Below are 20,972 nucleotides of genomic sequence, written 5' to 3' on the forward strand. Positions count from 1 at the left end.
TGCCATACAATATACGTAGAGAATATGGAATGAAATCAAACTGGCATAGCTTACTTAAATGCAAGTTCATGTCAAAATGTGAAGGCTGTCAACAATGTTGCTAGATTTATTTCCGATGCTATGAAATTTTGAGAGGAAAAATTCCAAATATTGGCTGCTTCTTAGTTTTTCTTTATCAATAATGATAGTAATGATAATAGTAGTGATGATAATGGAATGATGATAAGGATTATGACAGAAACTATAACGATTAATAATAATATGGATTGTATAACTCGCTGATTAATAATACTATTTACATTGTCAAGTTTTTCATATGCACTTTATTTTGTTTAATATAATGTAAGTTTGTAATTTATAATTGTAATATTTGTTTATGTACGTTTGTGTCTTGGTCATCAATTTACTTCATTGTGTAAATGGCGAAAGGCAAGATGCCGATTTACCAATATAAATGTCCATTGAAAAACTTGGAAAAATGTCTTATTTAGTTCTTGCTATAACAGTTTATTACGGGAACTAAAACCATCTACATCCGAACATACCCTAGCAAGTGTAAATAAATGGAAATACATACACCACATGAAGGGGCCATTCGAACTTCGCCGTTCTAAGAAGGACGATTTACAATGTTAAAGATAAAATCATTTTATTTGTCGTACAATTTGATAGTCTTGTCTTCATGAGGGTCTTTTTTTAAAACGCAATATACATATTATATGATTCTATCTGGAAGTACGGGATTATCGTCTTTAAGCACAATCAGCAGCTTGAGAGGTGAAGACTAAGATATCTCTTTAATGTTCACGACTTGATGAAAAAATGATAAAGTGCCAAACGAATCACACGCATCCGAGCGTGATGTAGTTGTCAAAATGAGCATTTCCATTTTTATTGCCATAAAATGTATTTTTTTTCTCGCGTTAATGATGTTGATTTTTGGAGGTTTCAATTTCTCTGAACGTATAACTATTTGACAAACAGTTGTATGAAGTGATGAAAAATCATAATCGTTTAATATGGAGGCTGCCCACTGCTTACGCACTGTTTCAAACACAGTGACACAAGATGTATAAAGGAAGGCAGGTAAAATAAAACTGTTAAAAGCAGGAACATTTAATTCTGAACTATTTACAAATGAAAGTGTTCCCTTTTTCATTATAATTGTGATAATTGAGATGTATTTGTAATATAATAAATACAATATTCAACACCCAGTGAACTTCTCTGACCGTTAAAAGGCGGTTACCTAATGATTTAGTGATAGACGGTTCTTAATATATTTGTAGCTTGTTGCGAACACAACTGTTTAACAACTGTATTACCATCCCTTATAACTACTCGTAGTGTTTCGAAAACATAATATCCCCTGATATACCTGTTCCAGCCAGACGTTGATTGTCAGCACTTGATTGACCTCGTCCTGAAGATAAAACAAAACTCGTTTTGAGGCTTATTTCTATAGCCGTATGGTTCTATTGGCAATCTTACGCTATTTTAGAGGTTTCAGTGGCTAGGTACTAATTCTATCCGTCACTGTACGTTTGTAGACATGGAAAATAAAGGTGTTACTTAGGTATTTGGATTAGATAGATTTTAAGTAGTTGTATTTTTTATTTACCTGAAATATTAAGTAAATGTGTTGTTAACCAGTGATGTATCGATTAATGATTTGCTCACCGACGTCTTAAACCTGCATATTCATGTAATGCATACACTTGGCGTAACGGCTCTACTCTGCTCGGCATTTTGAGCAAAAACAGAACTGTAATATTGTTAGAATCTCCCGATTGCAAATAAGGCAATTATCAGACAATACCACGCGCATACAATGACCACCAAACAAGCGATTTAGCGAATTCCGGTGGAAGAATAACCAGAGATAACGACCAATTTATGGCGCATTAACGCCATCTAAACAAATATATTCACAGAAGACACCAAGTTACAAAAGGTTAGAAATACTTAAAGACATTAAGCAGAAGAAATAAATATGTACTGGTGATCTTTTACAAAGGGGTAAACAGTTGTTTTTGAACATTTAGCTTTTCATAGACAATATTAATTGAAGCAGAAAAAATAATACAATATAATACCCACTAGTATTCGTAAATCGATCACTTGCAGGCAGTGGATAAGGAGCAGTTATAATGACAACACCAACGTTCATTGTTTGCAAGAGACGACTTACAACATGGTTCATGCGTCACTGCCGTTGCTTTCAGGTGACGACTTGCAACACGATCAATGAGTCAGTGCTGTTGGGTTGCAAAATACGACTAACAACTCGTTCCATGTGTCATTGAATTTGGATGCAGGGGAAGTCTGACAACATGTACCATGTGTCATTGCATTTGGCTGCAGGAGAAGACTTACCATACGTCCCGTGTGTCATTGGAATGGATTGCAGGAGAAGGCTTACAACGCGTTCCATGTGTCACTGCCGTTGGTTGTAGGAGAAGACTTACAACACGTCCCATATGTCATTGCATTTGGTTGCAGGAGAAAACTTACAACAAGTAACATGTGTCACTGCCGTTGGTTGCAGGAGAAGTCTTTCAACACGTTACATGTGACATTACACTTGGTTGCAGGAGAATACTTACAACACGTCCCATGTGTCATTACATTTGGTTGCAGGAGAAAACTTACAACACGTAACATGTGTTATTGGAATTGGTTGCAGGAGAAGTCTTACAATGCGTTACATGTGTCATTTCATTTGGTTGCAGGAGAATACTTACAACCCGTTCCATGTGTCATTGCATTTGGTTGCAGGAGAAGACTTACAACACGTCCCATGTGTCATTACATTTGGTTGCAGGAGAAGACTTACAACCCGTTCCATGTGTCATTGCATTTAGTTGCAGGAGAATACTTACAACACGTAGCATATGTCATTGCATTTGGTTGCAGGAGAAGACTTTTAACACGTAACATGTGTCATTGCATTTGGTTGCAGGAGAAGACTTTTAACACGTAACATGTGTCATTGCATTTGGTTGCAGGAGAAGACTTTTAACACGTAACATGTGTCATTGCATTTGGTTGCAGGAGAATACTTTTAACACGTAACATGTGTCATTGGAATTGGTTGCAGGAGAAGTCTTACAATGCGTTACATGTGTCATTTCATTTGGTTGCAGGAGAATACTTACAACCCGTTCCATGTGTCATTGCATTTGGTTGCAGGAGAAGACTTACAACACGTCCCATGTGTCATTACATTTGGTTGCAGGAGAAGACTTACAACCCGTTCCATGTGTCATTGCATTTAGTTGCAGGAGAATACTTACAACACGTAGCATATGTCATTGCATTTGGTTGCAGGAGAAGTCTTACAACGCGTTCCATGTGTCATTGCATTTGGTTGCAGGAGAAGACTTTTAACACGTAACATGTGTCATTGGAATTGGTTGCAGGAGAGGTCTTACAACACGTCACATGTGTCATTGCATTTGGTTGCAGGAGAAGACTTTTAACACGTAACATGTGTCATTGCATTTGGTTGCAGGAGAAGACTTTTAACACGTAACATGTGTCATTGGAATTGGCTGCAGGAGAGGTCTTACAACACGTCACATGTGTCATTGCATTTGGTTGCAGGAGAAGACTTTTAACACGTAACATGTGTCATTGCATTTGGTTGCAGGAGAAGACTTTTAACACGTTACATGTGTCATTGGAATTGGCTGTAGGAGAAGTCTTACAACGCGTTCCATGTGTCATTACATTTGGTTGCAGGAGAAGACTTACAACACGTTACATGTGTCACTGTCGTTGCTGACCGGAGAAGAGACTTACATGAATATTCAAATGCTGCTGTCATTGCTTGCAGGAGACAACCAGAGTGAACATAGACCAGTCAGTAGTACAGGAGACAACCAGAGTGAGCATAGACCAGTCAGTAGTGCAGGAGACAACCAGAGTGAACAAAGACCAGTCAGTAGTACAGGAGACAACCAGAGTGAACATAGACCAGTCAGTAGTGCAGGAGACAACCAGAGTGAACATTCACCACTCAGTAGTGCAGGAGACAACCAGAGTGAACATTGACCAGTCAGTAGTGCAGGAGACAACCAGAGTGAACATAGACCAGTCAGTAGTGCAGGAGACAACCAGAGTGAACATAGACCAGTCACTAGTGCAATAAGACAATACGTTTATAATCAATTGGCTTCCTTGTTTTGTTTTTCTTAGAAAATGAAAGGCGACGACCAAGATCAATGTGATTATGAAATATGACACAAATATTTCATTTGGTGCCACGGAATAATAATTTCTCTAAGACAGGCGAGAGAGTTGGTATAACGGCTGGCCGCAACTGCGATTTTCATTTGCTATCAATCTGGCGGCGATTATTTAGCGCTCTATCATCAACTTGCCAATTATAGGTGTCCGTATATTGATATAATATACATCCCATTGACATATGATATCAATCAAGGAAAAATTATTGACAGACGCCTTAAAAGACTGCCCAGAATGCATACCTTAGTTCAACTTCATGCTGAAACATTCTATTCTAACTCTGAACTTCCTCAATAATAGCTGCGTTTTGATAGCTGAGAAAGTAAACAATGAACCACGTGATATTACACAATTACATTTCATGACAATAAAGATGTTTTTACATGTCATTTTAACGACACAGTATGAAACATTAACAATGGAATCGATTGCTCGAGAGAGTCGATGATAACAATTCCTGACAGACTAAAATACATCATGTCATTATCAAACCATTCTGCTCTTGAAAATCTCTTCCCCATTGTTAATTATATTTGACTTTATAAGTGCTTCAGTGTATTTCTAAATCACTGTTTATTGGTTTCAAGGGCAAACCAAAACATGTTCGTGATTTGCTCTGTTTATACAGTGTCCTGGGAACCTTGTTGTTCTGTTTAACATTACCTTTGATTGCCAGTATTATCATCAACAATTACGTAAACCCGAAACCCTTGATCTAAACTTCTTTTCCCCTTGACGTTTTAACGACCATACCTTGGACAGAATGATTTCCAGTAATTACCATGGCCTGCATTCAGCGAGAAAATTAGTTAACAATTTTGTCTCAAGAGATTAATGTTATGCGTAAACAGCATTTGCAGTTCAAGCGTTTAAGAAACGCTAAACGTGAAATTGGTGAAGATGAAGTCACACATGCAAAAGGTTCGACATTCAGAAGCTGGTGCATTTTGCTCGTATTTTTTCCACAGACTTGGTGTCTTTGCAGTTGATGTGAGGTTGTACCATAATGATGAATGTACACGTAGTTTCACAAGATGGCGCATGGAATGAGTGTTAATTATCTGTTTTAAGATTTGTTTACATAGTGTTTCAATTAACGAAAAAAAAAAACGTTTCGAATTATCTTTTTTCTTTGTCCTATCATTCACATTGGCAACTATTGGGAAACACATATAACGCTTTGATAGAAGTATTGCTAATACTGACCATATCCTGTATTTGTGCAAGGGTGATGCCGAACTTGACTGTGACTTGATGAGAGGCGTTGTAGACGGGCCTGGAGGCGGGGTTGTAGCCAGCCAGAATTTTGTCCAACAGGCGCTGCTCATCCGTGGGTACAAAGCTTGCCACTAGCAGCAGGCTCGGCTGCACGATCTCCAACAACAGCAGGTGAAGTATCGCCCGCATGGCTTACAAGCTCACATTACCCTGGGGGACGCTCAGCACCTGCAAACATTTAATCTGTGAGTAGGTTTTTACAATATATCATTTTAGAGCGTAAATAATTATAACTCTGAAACTGAATATACTTCTCCAATATTTTCAAAAACAAGCGTTTGTGAATTAGACACGGCTGCAATGATCGAGTTGTGCTTTGCATTTGTTTTCTACTCACATGGAATATTAGCCAAGCTAAATAGCGGGCTAAACTGTATAATTCTTAAGAAGAAATTACGAGAATGATTGCAGTGCGGAGCGAATGATTGGCAATGTTACCTCTCGCCACAAAATAAAACCCATACCATTATTCCCAGTTTTAGAGTTTTTGGCTCAATTATTTATGTTATGCCCGGAATATAATCAGCCCATTCTCTTATTGGTTTGTGTTTATTTTTTAACACTTAACTATTTTACTGAGTGTAAACATGTATATGCATTTGTGTTGGTTTATTTTGTGTTTATTGTTACAAATATGGTGTGTATTTTATGTGTATTATTATTATAACGGTTCTTGGACGCCCAGTATGCTTTCTTAAATTATATGTTACGAAATTGACAAAGTCATGTTGACATTGAATAAATGTCCTTTTGTGATTGATTATTCGTGTCTAAAATTCTAGTTTGAACGTATCATACCTAGCCCCTACTTATTCAAGAGCAATACACAGATAGGGGTCATTTTATCCGGGGTCGTCGTCCGCGTCGTCTTCGTCTGTTGTGTCACACGTTATTTTTAAACAAATGATTACCAGACATTGTTATAATGTTAATGAGCGTAATATGTCGACTGGGTTGTAATGGTCATTACAAGGTCGCATTTTAAACGCTGGTTTTATTGCCCATGCATTGTCAAAATTTGATCAAATTCAATTAGTCGTTCCTCTTACTTGAGAATGGTAATGGCAGTTATGGCCCATCAATTATCCCGGAACAACCTATTTTCGACCACAACCTATTTTCGACCGCCTCCTGAAAATGGGTAAAACACTTCTATTTTGCGTCACTTCCGGTAAAAATAAGCTCCAATTGTTAACCATAACAGTAGAACTGTCAGAAAACTTCATTTGAAAAAGCATGGGAATGGTAGTGTTAAAAAAACTTAAGTTATACTTGAAACAACACCAATTTGTCATTTTTAATTAATGCCAAATTAGACCCTTTGTTTAATATGATTTCACAAGTAAAATACTTCTTTAAAATCGTGTTGTTTTTGTTTGCCAGATCTTACATATCTACCAAAGCCTAAAACCTATGCCCTATTGTTTTCTTAGTATAGTGCACAACATCAAAAGCGCATCTAAATATGGTATGTTGCTTATTCTAAAATTAATGAAACTTATCTACAGGTAACTATATTGAATTGCATTTGGGCGCTTAGTTACCATAAAATTATACATATTGCAGCCTAGGCAGGCCATATGAGGCTCATTCAGAGTTGGACCAGTGATAACAGGGTTCATGATGGGTGAATTTATCATTTTGTACCCATGTGAAAGCCATTAGAAGGGATGATGCATTCATTTGCCTCTCTTGTGGTGATAAGTAACTAAAAAGTGACTGTATGGCAAATATGTAAATATTTAATTACTTTTTTCTAAAAATAAAATGCATTAAACAGTTTAAACAAGTTATACAAATCAAAATAAAAAATATTGTGCACAAACTTTTGTTGCGAAGTATAGTTAAAGGTCATGGTCGAAAGCATGTTGTATCTAGGTCAAATACAACAAGTGACAGCCGCCATTTTGCATTCAAAATGTAAACAATAGACGATTAAAATAGATTTTTTTTTTTTTGGAAAGATGAATGATTGCTTTAAATGGTACACACAAACATTTATTTTTTATTATCACTTATTTATGATTAAAATGTAAATAATCCTTAGGCGGTCGAAAACCCGTTGTTCCGGGATATCAAAACCACCAAATTCACTTGTTGCGCTCCCTTAAGATCATTGTAATATCAATATAATCGGCATAATATATTGCGCAAATGTGATAGCCTGCCAGTTTGGAATTCACAATGGAGTTACTGGCGTTGAATTTTCATTTTTTACCTTCTCTACATAAAGCGCATCAATTTATTGAACTAAATCGAATATACCAACTTTAATACAATGCACACTACAGAGACAAGCCCAGTATACAGACAATTTACTAAGAAGTTCAAAATATCGCTTTAGTTAAGCAGTTATATCCATAATAAAAAGTCTTTGAATAAGTTTCCATTCCAGGCGCCATATTAAAATCGCAGAATTCTAGTTCATTCAAGTTACGGTCAGAGATGAAGCCAATTTGATGTTCTTCCCGTGTTTCAATATGCGCCGAATTACATATATACCTCCTTGTTTTAAAAACTGTTAAAGTTGTATTCTGAGATAAGATGCGCCACAAGTAATGCAATTGTTTCAATTTACCGAAAAAGATTATTTAATATCGGAAACAATGAGAAGGATACCGTGTTTAATTTGAAAGAAAGGTGCAGAAAACAAGGTACTACTACCTTATGAGACTAAAGTTGATCGCTATAAATCGTTTAGTACCCACCAGTCATTTAATATTTGTGCGTTTTCAGCTATTTAATGCACGGTTTCAATCAGTAATTAACATAGTTCCATAACGCATTATTTAATGTTTGTCGTCCAAACTTTATGTTTTTTATACATGTATATATATATATATATATATATATATATATATATATATATATATATATATTGATTTTCAACACGAGAACCACTTTAATATATTTTGTTTTTTTGCTTTATACTCTTTTTTTATGTATATTGATGTTGGTCTGGTGTTGCCTTCACATTTGCTTCATATTGATAAAATGTTGGGACAAATGTGGAATTGAAATTTTGAAAACCGGTTCAGCAAACCATTGGACTATTTTATTTACCGACCATTCCAAACTAGCTACGCCAAAATGTATTGATAAACGATGAATCAGTATTTGTGTAACCCATGTGTGTTGTCTTGTGGTGTTGTGTGTATCGGTGGGAGTTGGTTTGGGCTTTGACCAGTGCGCCTTCAAACAAGCTTATGATTTTTGACGGCTGGACTCGATCCTTTTCGAACGCTTACTTTAATTAAAAGCAGTGATTTCAAAACAATACGGAAACAAGGAATACCATGCTTTGCAAGATCTTTATTTCAGGGCAACATACACAATTTAATTTGATGTTGGTTTAATGAAGATCACTTCACGATTAATTCATAATTAGAATATGGTTGAGTTGGTTACATTAGGATGTAATCAATAGTAATGCTAAACGATATGCGTTTATTTGAAGCATTCACTTTCCCTTGAATTTTTAGGAACTAAATGGGGTTTTTAACCGATTTTCAAAGCACCCTGATCTTGAACAAATACAAAACATGTCTTTGTTTGGAGGCAAATCTGTTTACTTTAATAGCAAATAATTGACAAAACGAAAGCCCAAACCATTTAATATGCCCTGTTTGCTTTATAATTTGTGTATTAAACATCTTTAACGTACACAAGTTTGCCAGCTAAGACGCCAAAAGCTGTTATCTCGTCCCAAAACTTCCCCAAGATGCATAATTAAGCATTCTGTAAGTGGTTAGCTCATGTAAATGTGTCTCCGCACGCATACGAAATAAAGTTATAAATCCGTCCGGAAATCTGTGTAAGATTGTTGGTATCAGATACTAAACAAAACGAGTATTATTATATTTCCTTGTGCTTTCCCGACATGTGCATGGGAAAATGGCAAGAACAGCTATTGCCTAGAAAGGTCCTATGCCACAACAAACTGGGATTACTTTCGCTGATCAATCAGGCCCCGGGCTTTCTTGATGAAGAAAGCGAAACTTGGTGAATTGTGAATTTTTTTCCGTATACTGTTTAATAATGACACTTTTTCTAACTTTTCCAATGATTTACGGTTGATCCATGCAACATTCAATAACATATAGAGCAGCATCGGCTCAAATTTCTACAGCAGTTTTCCAGAAATAAGATGCAAACATAATTGCATACCAACCATAATGGCCACTGGACAAAGACAATTGAACAAATGGAGAGGCAAAAACCTGTCCATTAAGGTTTTTTCGTTAACACAAAGAGTGGTGAGGATGGCCAATCACTTCTACTTTCAAAGACGTAGCTCCGTATACTGTCGATGGCAGCGAATACGCCTTCCATAGCGTTCTTTCTTATATTAGGAAATGAAATATTTTTTGAAATGCACATATAGTTACAAGTTATTGTCACTGTATCGTGAACATGGCATTGCAACAATTGTTGTTTTAATTGTTTTAGTTTGAGCTGATTATCATCGGGTAATTAGAAGCAAAAGTTTGTTCAATAACATTTTTTTTCAAGAATTGTTAAAAAATGAATTTACATAAAACACTCAATCTCGAATTAATTTTCGCCGTCCGACCTTTAGGATATTGTTTTAGTTTCTACCATAATACAAAATTGTGTACTAACAAACGTCGAACATGCCAGACATTTAATGTTTGATAATAATTATTTTAATAATGATAACTTTATTTCATAAAGATAACACATTAAGTTAATTAAGATTAATAATTTATCCTTGGTTCATTACAATGTCCAAAGCATATTACCAAAACTTGACATAATCAAAGCTGAACTTCTAGACTTCGATGTTATAGCGTTTTCGGAAACTTGGTTATCACAGTCAGTTGACACCAACAATATTCTTCTTCCACATTTTCAGGCTCCTGAACGCAAAGATCGGGCAACCAACAATTATGGAGGTGTTATTTTATATGTCAAGGAAAATATATTTTATAAGAGGAGATTTGATCTAGAAGTTCTGGACACTGAATGCATTTGGATCGAGTTGGCTATTAAACCTAACTTGAAGATGCTTGTTGGATTGTTTTATCGACCCCCAAACACTTCTGCTGTCTTGGATTCACGTATTGAGGAGTCTATTAATACGGCTGTAAACACTGATATTTCTAACATTGTTTTGGTGGGTGATTTTAACTTGAATGCTACTCCATATTGTATCAGTCCTAAAATAGTGTCTTTATGTCAGCAATATGGTCTTACCCAATGCATTGATGAGCCCACTCATTTTACCGAACATTCTTCGTCTATTATTGACCTGGTATTTTTAAAAAATACTACAAGTTTGCTTCTCTGTGAAGTTGGAGATCCCTTGTTTGATCAACAAGTTCGCTATCACTGTCCCACTTTTGTCTTCTTTAAGTTTTGTAAGCCAAAGTTAATTTCTTATCGTCGTCTTGTATGGCTGTATGACCGTGGTGATTACAATACATTTAGAGCACACCTCGAAGATTTTGATTGGGACTCGATTCGCTCCAATGATCTTAATACATGGGTTTCTCGTTTTACTTCTACTATTCTTGATGGTGCCAAGCGCTATATACCTAATCGTATGATCACTATCAGACCTCAAGAACCCAGATGGATTTCATCGGATATCAAGAGGCTCATTCGTCGTCGCAAACGCTTATATAAAGAGGCGAAGAGGTCAAACATACCATCTACATGGAGGAAATTTAGAGAGCTACGGAATCTTATTATTTCTAAAATTAGAGAAGCCAAGGCTTTGCATATTGACTCTATCTCTAAATCTCTACTCGAAAAGAAACAATCCAAAGGCTGGTGGTCTACCATTAAACAATTCATGTCCCCTAACTCTGGTTCTCTTTCGATTCCACCTTTAGTTGTTGAATCTGGTATTATTCATAGCAATGCAGATAAGGCTGATGCTTTCAACACTTTTTTCGCCAATCAAACACATCTCACAGAGCCTAACAGTGAACCTGTACCACCGACTTACCATATATCCTCCCTACTAGCAACAGTCGTTTTTAGTCCCTCGGATATAGAGCCTCTCCTTCGTTCTTTGCCACTAGGGAAAGCTGTAGGTCCAGACACGATTGATAATCGTGTTCTTATTGAACTATCTGCCGTCCTCGCAAAACCACTTAGTGATATTTTCAATTATTCGATGTCTATTCCATTCTTTCCTGATTCCTGGAAGATTGCTAATGTTTGCCCTATCTTTAAGAAGGGTGAGTCTAATCTTGTCGCTAATTATCGACCTGTATCTCTACTTGACTCACTTGGCAAAGTCTTTGAACGTGCAGTCTATAAGCACTTGTTTAACCATATTGTAGACAACAATATATTGACGGATTTTCAGTCTGGCTTCCGACCATGTGATTCAACTGTGAATCAACTATCTTTTATATATAACAGCTTCTGTGAAGCACTTGACAACGGTAAGGAGGTGCGTATCGTATTTTGTGATATAGGTAAAGCCTTCGACCGTGTCTGGCATAGAGGCCTTCGTTCGAAATTGCATGCTATTGGCGTCCGAGATCATTTGCTTCACTGGCTTGGTAGTTACCTACAACACCGCAAACAACGTGTTATACTTCAGAATTCTTCGTCTTCCCTTCGTTACATTAAAGCAGGTGTTCCTCAAGGTTCCATTTTAGGACCCTTGCTCTTTATCATTTATATTAATGACATTGTTCGCGACATCGAAGCTAACATCAGTCTTTTTGCTGATGACACTAGCCTATCTATGGTAGTCGATACCCCTAACAAAACTGCTTCTGTTCTTAACTCGGACTTACAGAAGATAAGCCGTTGGGCCGATACTTGGTTAGTCTCCTTTAATCCCCAGAAAACCAACTCAATGATGATTTCCAGGAAACTCCACCGACCCCTACATCCCCCTTTGACTATGCTTAACCATAACATTTCAGAGACTTCCTCCCATAAACACCTCGGTATGTTTCTTTCTAGTGACTGCTCCTGGTCTGCCCATATTGATTATATCAAAGACAAAGCATGGTCCCGTGTTAATATTCTACGTTCGCTCAAGTTTACTCTTGATCGTCTCACCCTTGAGACAATTTATATGACCTTTATCCGACCATTGCTTGAATACGGCGATATTATATTTGACAACTGCACTGCAGGGGAAAAGCAGGAACTTGACAAAATACAACGCGAGGCTGCGAGAATCGTCACAGGTGCAACAAAGCTAGTTTCTATTGATAAACTTTACAGTGACCTGAACTGGCAGCCCCTTTCAGATCGCCGCACCAACCACAAACTTATTTTTATGTTTAAAATCAAATCCAATATTAGTCCTACATACTTTATTAATCTCATTCCTTTACGCCCAGCCGATCCTAGGTATAATCTTCGAAACTCTTCGGATATTCCACTTATACATTGCAGATCCACACTATACTATAACTCTCTTGTTCCGTCTGCCATTCGTGCTTGGAATACTCTCGATTCAAGTTTCAAGTCCGCTGACTCAATACAAAGTTTTAAAAGGCTGATTAGTAATACTCCTAAGGTTCCTCATTATTTTAACACAGGACCTAGGCGTTTACAAGTCCATCACACTAGGCTTAGGTTAGGCTGTAGTCTACTTAATTATGATCTTTACCGGAAGAATATTGTTTCCTCACAAGCTTGTCTCTGTGGTGACTCTGAATCTGTCCGCCATTTTATGTTATTTTGTCCCCTTTACACCTCCTACAGAGAGGATATGTTCGAGTCAATAAATTTGCTCGTCCCTGGTACAGCTATCACGCTCGACTTATTGCTAAAGGGTAACGTTCGATTTACTGATCCCGTCAACTCGCAGCTTTTTTCTATTGTTTACTCATACATTGATTCTACCAAGAGGTTTCTTTGAGTACTAACTCTCTAAACAGCTTATGTGTGCGTTGAAATTCATCTAATCTGTTTACTTTGAGACACATCATTCCCATAATCTTCTACTGTTTCTAATGATTTTGTATTATGAGCGCTTAACTCATTTTATCTATATGTTTGACTTACTAAAATATTTACATTTTACTATAGCAATATTCATTTGTAGTACCGCTCAACCTAAAACTTGCTCTATGTTTGATTTATTACAATACTTAAATTTCATAATAGCATTATTCTTCTACATTTATTTTAGACATATTCATCTTCTTGGTAAATATAATAAATGATATTTTGTGCGACAACCTTTTTCTGATTCGTAAAGTATACATGCATACGAAAATGATCTATATAAGCTATGCTTTCGATCAAATTCTTTGTTTTTCATTGATGTATATATGTTGTCTTGTGTTATTTTCCTCAATAAATATGTTTAAACTAAGTTAATTAAGTATCTTCTTTACAATGTGCGCTTCAATAGACTCTCAAAACATATAAACATATATTTCTCACAATAACAAACAAGACGACATTCAAACACAGCATGTACTATGATCAAAATTCTGAAAGACAAAATAAATCGCATTATAACAAACAATTTAAACAGACAATCATTCACTAAAGTATTTGTTTTGTCATAAGGTGTTTTTTTAATTGTGTTTTGAATGCAATTAAAGATGATGATTCTCGAATAAAAATCGATATAAAAATTCCAAACAGATTTAGCAAAATAAGTAAATGTCTTCTTACTATAGTTAGTCTTGTAGCAAAGGAAACTTAAATCATTATGAGTGACAGACCGCATTGCGTGTGAATTAAATTACTTCACATAAGTATTCAGGCATGACACTATGCAAAACTTGTAGATAATAAGTCCAACATTAAATTTACATCTATTTTTCAAACGATAACCAGCCTAATTCCTTAAACAATGGACTGGATGACATTTAAACAGGTTTTCGTAAAAACTGTTTTTGCAGCTTTTTATGAATAATGGATATTTTACATGTGTGTGCATTTATTCATCTACATGTAAGATATATATTATTCAGAAAAAAGCTGCAAAAATAATTTTACGAAAACCTGTTTCGTGTCAAAGTGATTGTGCGTTTGGTGTACTGGATATTGATTGATATGAACATTTATATTCAAGTAAATGTAGTATCTATATGATTTATAAGATAATATTATACGTAAAATACAACGGACCATGTTCCGCACATCATTACTGTTCAGCACAATTCGGTGTCCGCACATCATTACAGTCTATCAAAATGTGCTGTCCGCACACCATTACAGTCTATCAAAATTACAGTCTATCAAAATGTGCTGTCCGCGCGCATTACAGTCTATCAAAATGTGCTGTCCGCACACCATTACAGTCTATTAAAATGTGCTGTCCGCACACCATTACAGTCTATCAAAATGTGCTGTCCGCACACCATTAAAGTCTATCAAAATGTGCTGTCCGCACACCATTACAGTCTATTAAAATGCGGTGTCCGCACATCATTACAGTCTATCACAATGCGGTGTATGCACACCATTACAGTCTATCATAATGCGGTGTTCGCATATCATTACTGTCTATCACAATGCGGTGTATGCACACCATTACCTTCTATCACAATGTGGTGTATGCATATCATTACAGTCTATCACAATGCGGTGTGCGCACACCATTACCTTCTATCACAATGCGGTGTATGCATATCATTACAGTCTGTCACAATGCGGTGTCCGCACGCCATAACAGTCTATCACAATGCGGTGTCCGCACATCATAACAGTCTATCACAATGCGGTGTCCGCACATCATAACAGTCTATCACAATGTGGTGTCCGCACATCATTACAGCTCAGCACAATGCGTAGTCCGCACATCATAAAAGTATATCACAATGCGAATGCATTCGTTCATGTTTTTTTGGCGATACACGAATACAGAATGCAACATAAAGGTGGGATCGATTGCTTGGGGAAGTCGAAAATTACGACAGTTGAAAGACATTATGAGAGAATCAAAATATTATTTTCCTGAAAATCTCATTCCCCTCGTTAACACTAGTTCACTGTTTATAGGTTTCTTTGGCAAAACAAAACATGTTCGTGATTCTGTTTGTTTATACACTGTCCCGAAAGACTTTGTAAAACATTTATTCCCACGACTCTTAACCTCTTAATAAAGTAGACAATGACACTTCCGGGCTAGTGCAAAGGAACGGACATCATCATAAAACGTTAGTATGACTCGTTATTTTATCTAATATCACAATTATGAGGGCTTATTTGAGAACTCGGGGAATGCAGTGCCATATAAATATGTTTAATCTTCACACGTATTTCGGTTATTTTGTAAACATATTGTTTATGGAGTTATAAGACCGATTCTCCAATCAAACACATGCATGTTTACAAACGAAAGTAGAACATTTTCACCAATTTTCAGCTTAATTTCACTCAAGAAGCTTACATTTAAGATAAAACCAGTATTATCGAGTGCTTTTATTTTGTCGGGAATAAAAATGACCGCCTGTTTACCGGAAAAAGCATGTTTAGACTCTTTTTCTGGGTTTCGCATTAAATTGTTAAAGACATTATCTAGAATATATGCATTGCGAAAAAGATATGCTTTGATATTTTTGTCCGTCGGGAAATGCTCTGAAAATAAAAAAAATATATTTCTGTGAGATATATCGTGATGACAAGTTTTGCCTGATTCAGTATATTCAACTGAATTAAGCTGCGTTGCATGCGTGCACGATTCCTTTACAAGGTACAAAGCCCACAGCGACCTTGAAAACAGTTCCCCAAAAAGCCCACAGCGACCTTGCAAACTGTTCCCCAGAAAGCCCACAGCGACCTTGCAAACTGTTCCCCAGAAAGCCCACAGCGAACTTGCAAACTGTTCCCCAGAAAGCCCACAGCGACCTTGCAAACTGTTCCCCAGAAAGCCCACAGCGAACTTGCAAACTGTTCCCCAGAAAGCCCACAGCGACCTTGCAAACTGTTCCCCAGAAAGCTGTACTGAGCGTTTCATTACTTATATTAAACGTGCAAGAAGTTGAAGAGGTCATTGACAAGTACCAATACAAAGAAAAAAATACTTCCAAAAAATTCCAACATACATTTCATATTTCCCATCCAGTCTCATATGAACAAGTTTCTATAACACGTATATCACGCTATAAAGCATAACAGTAATTGTTTAAAAAACAGCACCACTAACGGATGCAAACGCTTGTTATTGAAAGTCGACTTAAAAGCATAACACAACAATTAGTAAAGCAACAGCTATGGACCGTACTACACATATGCCCATTGTCACAAGTAGCAATGGTGCTTAGTTTCGCGCAAAAGTTTAACAAGATTTATCATTCTAGTAAAACTAAAGATATGCACACAAATATTTCCGACCAAGGGGCGTAACCCGACAATAATCATAACCAGAATTATGGGTCTTGCTTCACATGCGCATATTGTCGCCGGTTATACGTGATAGGTTTCAGGTTAATGTCTGTAAGGGTGTTTCGTTAGGTGATGATAAAAGTTTTTGAACGACCGTCACATAGACGAAGACACCGACCATAGCTTTCTTTTCTCAAGGTCAAAATACACACGCTAAAACTTGCAGTAGCTACATAGAAGGCTTATTAATTTGAAAAAAGGGTTATTAAAGTTTTCTTATTTTAAAATCATGCTGTCCGTTTTCTTTACTTTAAACAGGCATATATGAATGTCTTTAAAGAGTAAAACAGAAAGAAAGAACATCTCCTTTTCTATTTTCAATGTTCCATGTACTAAAATGATATTGAATACTACTTGGTTACAAATTACATCAGCGGAGTTGATTTAGGCATTTTTCAATTGTTCTTATTATCATATGCCGATGATAGAGTATTATTTTCTGAACAAGAGGCAATATTAAAGAAAAGATAAGTAATGTTAGATGAATATTATGTAGATTGAAATTTAGTGTTAATTCTGTTCAACGAATGTATATAGTTCGTATATGTATTATTAATTAGCTAAACGTTCTTAAAGCTTTAGAAGATAAGAAATGACGATAATACAAATAGAGACATGTTAAATATGTCTGTTTGGTCGATGATAAAATGTGTTGTGATTTAGACTGTTATCCTAGTTTCAAATCAATGGCTTAATTACTGAAGTATTTCCTTCAGTCCTTGGGAGATAATCATGGGAATGTTTCAAAGTGCTGGAGATGTTAATTCATTTATGTTTTCAATTAACAACACGTTTCAGATGTTTTGTTTTATACAAAACTGGCAAACGGAGTTATATGAATCCACTAGAGCCAGAGCAACTATCGAATGCGTCATTTTAATATAGTGAAACATTGAAAATTTAGATATTCTGCACGTAGGTGAGAGGTAAAACCCAGTAGATGGCACAAAGCAGTTGTAATACCTCTTTGTAATATAAAATTCATTTCATGTAATGAATAAGAAGGTGAATTACCTTTTGATAAAAAAAGTCAATTGTATTATGATTTGAGAAAACATTATTTGAAAAAAATAGGATCTTACAGGTCCAAATGTAATAAAATGTACTGGAGTACATAAATAAGAACAGCTGTGTGAAGTTAGCTAAACATACGACATTGGGCATTGGACATTCAAGATCGAATGTTGTGCATGTCCAATGTCCAATGTCGTGCTAGCACGACTTTCACTTTTGAATGTCCAATGTCCAATGTCGTGCCAGCACAACATTCGATTTTGAACGTCCAATGTCCAATGTCGTGCTAGCACGACTTTTACTTTTGAATGTCCAGCACAACATTCGATTTTGAATATCCAATGTCCAATGTCGTGCTAGCACGACATTCATTTTTGAAATCACAATGTCCAATGTCGTGCTGGCACGACTTTCACTTTTGAATGTCCAATGTCCAATGTCGTGCCAGCACAACATTCGATTTTGAATGTCCAATGTCCAATGTCGTGCTAGCACGTCATTCATTTTTGAAATTCCAATGTCCAATGTCGTGCTGGCACGACATTCATTTTTGAATGTCCAATGTCCAATGTCGTGCCAGCTCAACATTCGATTATGAATGTCCAATGTCGTGCCAGCACGACATTCATTTTTGAAATCCCAATGTCCAATGTCGTGCCAGCACAACATTCGATTTTGAATGTCCAATGTCCAATGTCGTGCCAGCACAACATTCGATCTTGAATGTCCAATGTCCAATGTTGTATGTTTAGCTAACTTCACGCAGCTAATAAGAACATGCCAATGATAATAGAATTATTGTTTATATGTAAAAACAATGTTATTACTGCATTATCAGGTAATACTGGTGCGATATAAGATATATTGCTGTTAAAATAATTGTGTGATTTACTTATGCTGCTCATATTGTTCCTTTGCTATTTCTTTAAAGTATGTTGGCAATTATTGAGTGTGTCCTTATCGGTATTTGGCCTAGGTGTATTTGTTAATAAACTCTAACTTGTATTTCTATAGAAAAAGACACACAACTACCTGTTGCTTCAAAGCACAACGTCAACTTGAAGATAACATGGAAAACACAAACAACATTCCAACTTATGGCTATGCATTAACTTTGAATAAATCATCTTGTCAAGAACATATACTTTATTCCGTGCAACTTTACCATTATCTGATGCATGACAATTATTTTGATCTTTGTGACCAACGCGAACACATTTTCTCCGTACATTTACATACCATTAATGTCCATCTATAAATGAAAATGACATTTTAATTATCTACCTAGAGAGTTAGTACAAGTACCTTTTGTTCTATTTAATAAGATTTGACCCCTAAAAGCAAAAACTACTGAACAAGTAGTAAAACTTTAAATTGAAAGCCACTTAGGGCAAAAAACTGACAGTTTGGATGCTTTCAGAGACATAAAATCAGCATAAATGTAGAAACTTAAAACCCCGGAACATGCATACAATCTGCTACGAGACCCCGAGAACGCACAAACCAGTAATGCAACTCGCTCGGTTGCAAGTAAAAAGAATATCCATTTCAATTTTGAATACATTAATAGAGGGCAATAAATATTCCTTGAATAAAAACATACACTAAACAAATCTTTGCATTAAGTTTGCATTATTCACTACCGTTTAACGTTTAAGTGATACATATTTCTTCACAGATTTTTCTGCAACATTAATCGATTCGAAAGCATCAATTTGAACATAACAGTACGTTGAACTACGAAACGACAAACACACATCAAAATGCACGTGCCAATAGTGAGTTGGTGTAAAAATTGCACGTGGTAGCTGTGGATTGTAACACGATCCTTACAACCGAAAATAACACTAAATGGGGTTGTCAGTTCGAAAACATGGAAAAGCCATCGGTCAGCTCAATTCTGGTATACCCTTATATGTGAGGAGTTTCAAAAATAATAATATTTTTCCAATACATTTTTAATCAAGCGAAAATTAAATGCAGGTAAAATTCAGTTTTAATAATAACCCATAAGGTCAAGATTGTCGAGTCACAGGCCTGGTCAAACCCGTGTGAGGTATTGGTACTGAAACACATGGTATTAAATGAAAAGTGGGCCTTCATCTAAAATGCCATCAACTGATGTAAAGAAATATCATTGAGTAAAAAGCGAAATGAGTTTTATACATTTTCCAAAATAGCAGTTCTGGGTGGAAACATCCGCCACGAGGAGAATATACCATTTTTCTAGACTTTAAAGGGAAATTTTGTTGAACCAGAGTTTAGACAAACATGTACACACCATGACCAGTAGATCAATACCAGAACAATTTACATCAGCTTCGGCACATATAATAGTTATAAAAAAAATATAATATGAAACATGTTTTAGCTTTAAATCGTTTTCAGTGGATATAAAGAGAAACATATGCATGCTCAACTTCTGTTCTTAACGAGTCTGTTATTCCAGAACTGCGTTGATATAATTGGTACAATATAAGTGACGCCCAATAACACTGAACATTCTCATACTTTTAGTAATGCAATACTAGTATATAATGTATTGAGAATTCCTTTCATGTATTTCAAGTCATGAACCGTTAACAAAATCATTCACATGACATGTATTTTGTCTCTCTTCGATGTAAATTTTATTTAAAGTTCCATGATGCAGAAAGAAAACGGAATATAAACACAAGCTTCTTATTAATTCTATACACTTCACCATTTCAAAATGTTTTATGAATGTGGTAATGAACCGTTACTGAAGAGATTTTACCAATTTAAACAGTGACACAGGCAGGCCATGATGAAAAGAGCAAATATTTCAGCTAGATTGACAAAGACGGTTGCGTCATTTGAGGAAGCAGGGTGACAAATATGTTTCTATTTCTTGATACCGGAGTGGTCTTGACAGGAGATCGCAGAAACGTATCAACTATGGAGATACATTGCTTTTTGGAGATTAAAGTACACATCACCTTACTGTAGAAACATTGTTTTCACATAATTTATAGATTATTTCTTGATATAAAAAAATGCAATCGCTGTGTTTATGCAAATAAGGATCTATGTATGAATAATTATGAAACTGATGTTTCAAA

General features: G+C 36.0%; 1 protein-coding gene across 5 annotated transcripts in view; it reads right to left on the minus strand.

The window, feature by feature from the left end:
- The window catches only part of LOC128229082 (neuronal acetylcholine receptor subunit alpha-10-like), a 68,997-nt gene that overhangs the window by 9,865 nt on the left and 38,160 nt on the right, over positions 1–20,972 (minus strand). For 3 of the 5 annotated variants that reach the window (XM_052940739.1, XM_052940740.1, XM_052940742.1), the window contains exons 2-3: positions 5,458–5,697; positions 1,379–1,423 (exon numbers count right to left, since the gene is read on the minus strand). In XM_052940739.1, the coding sequence (XP_052796699.1) occupies positions 1,379–1,423; positions 5,458–5,658 (246 nt within the window). In that variant the 5' untranslated portion in view covers positions 5,659–5,697. Of the gene's footprint in view, positions 1–1,378; positions 1,424–5,457; positions 5,698–6,578; positions 6,831–20,972 lie in introns of those variants that run through there. The other 2 variants (XM_052940741.1, XM_052940744.1) reach the window with 2 other exon arrangements.

Source organism: Mya arenaria, chromosome 3, assembly GCF_026914265.1.
Source record: "Mya arenaria isolate MELC-2E11 chromosome 3, ASM2691426v1".
Taxonomy (NCBI): domain Eukaryota; kingdom Metazoa; phylum Mollusca; class Bivalvia; order Myida; family Myidae; genus Mya; species Mya arenaria.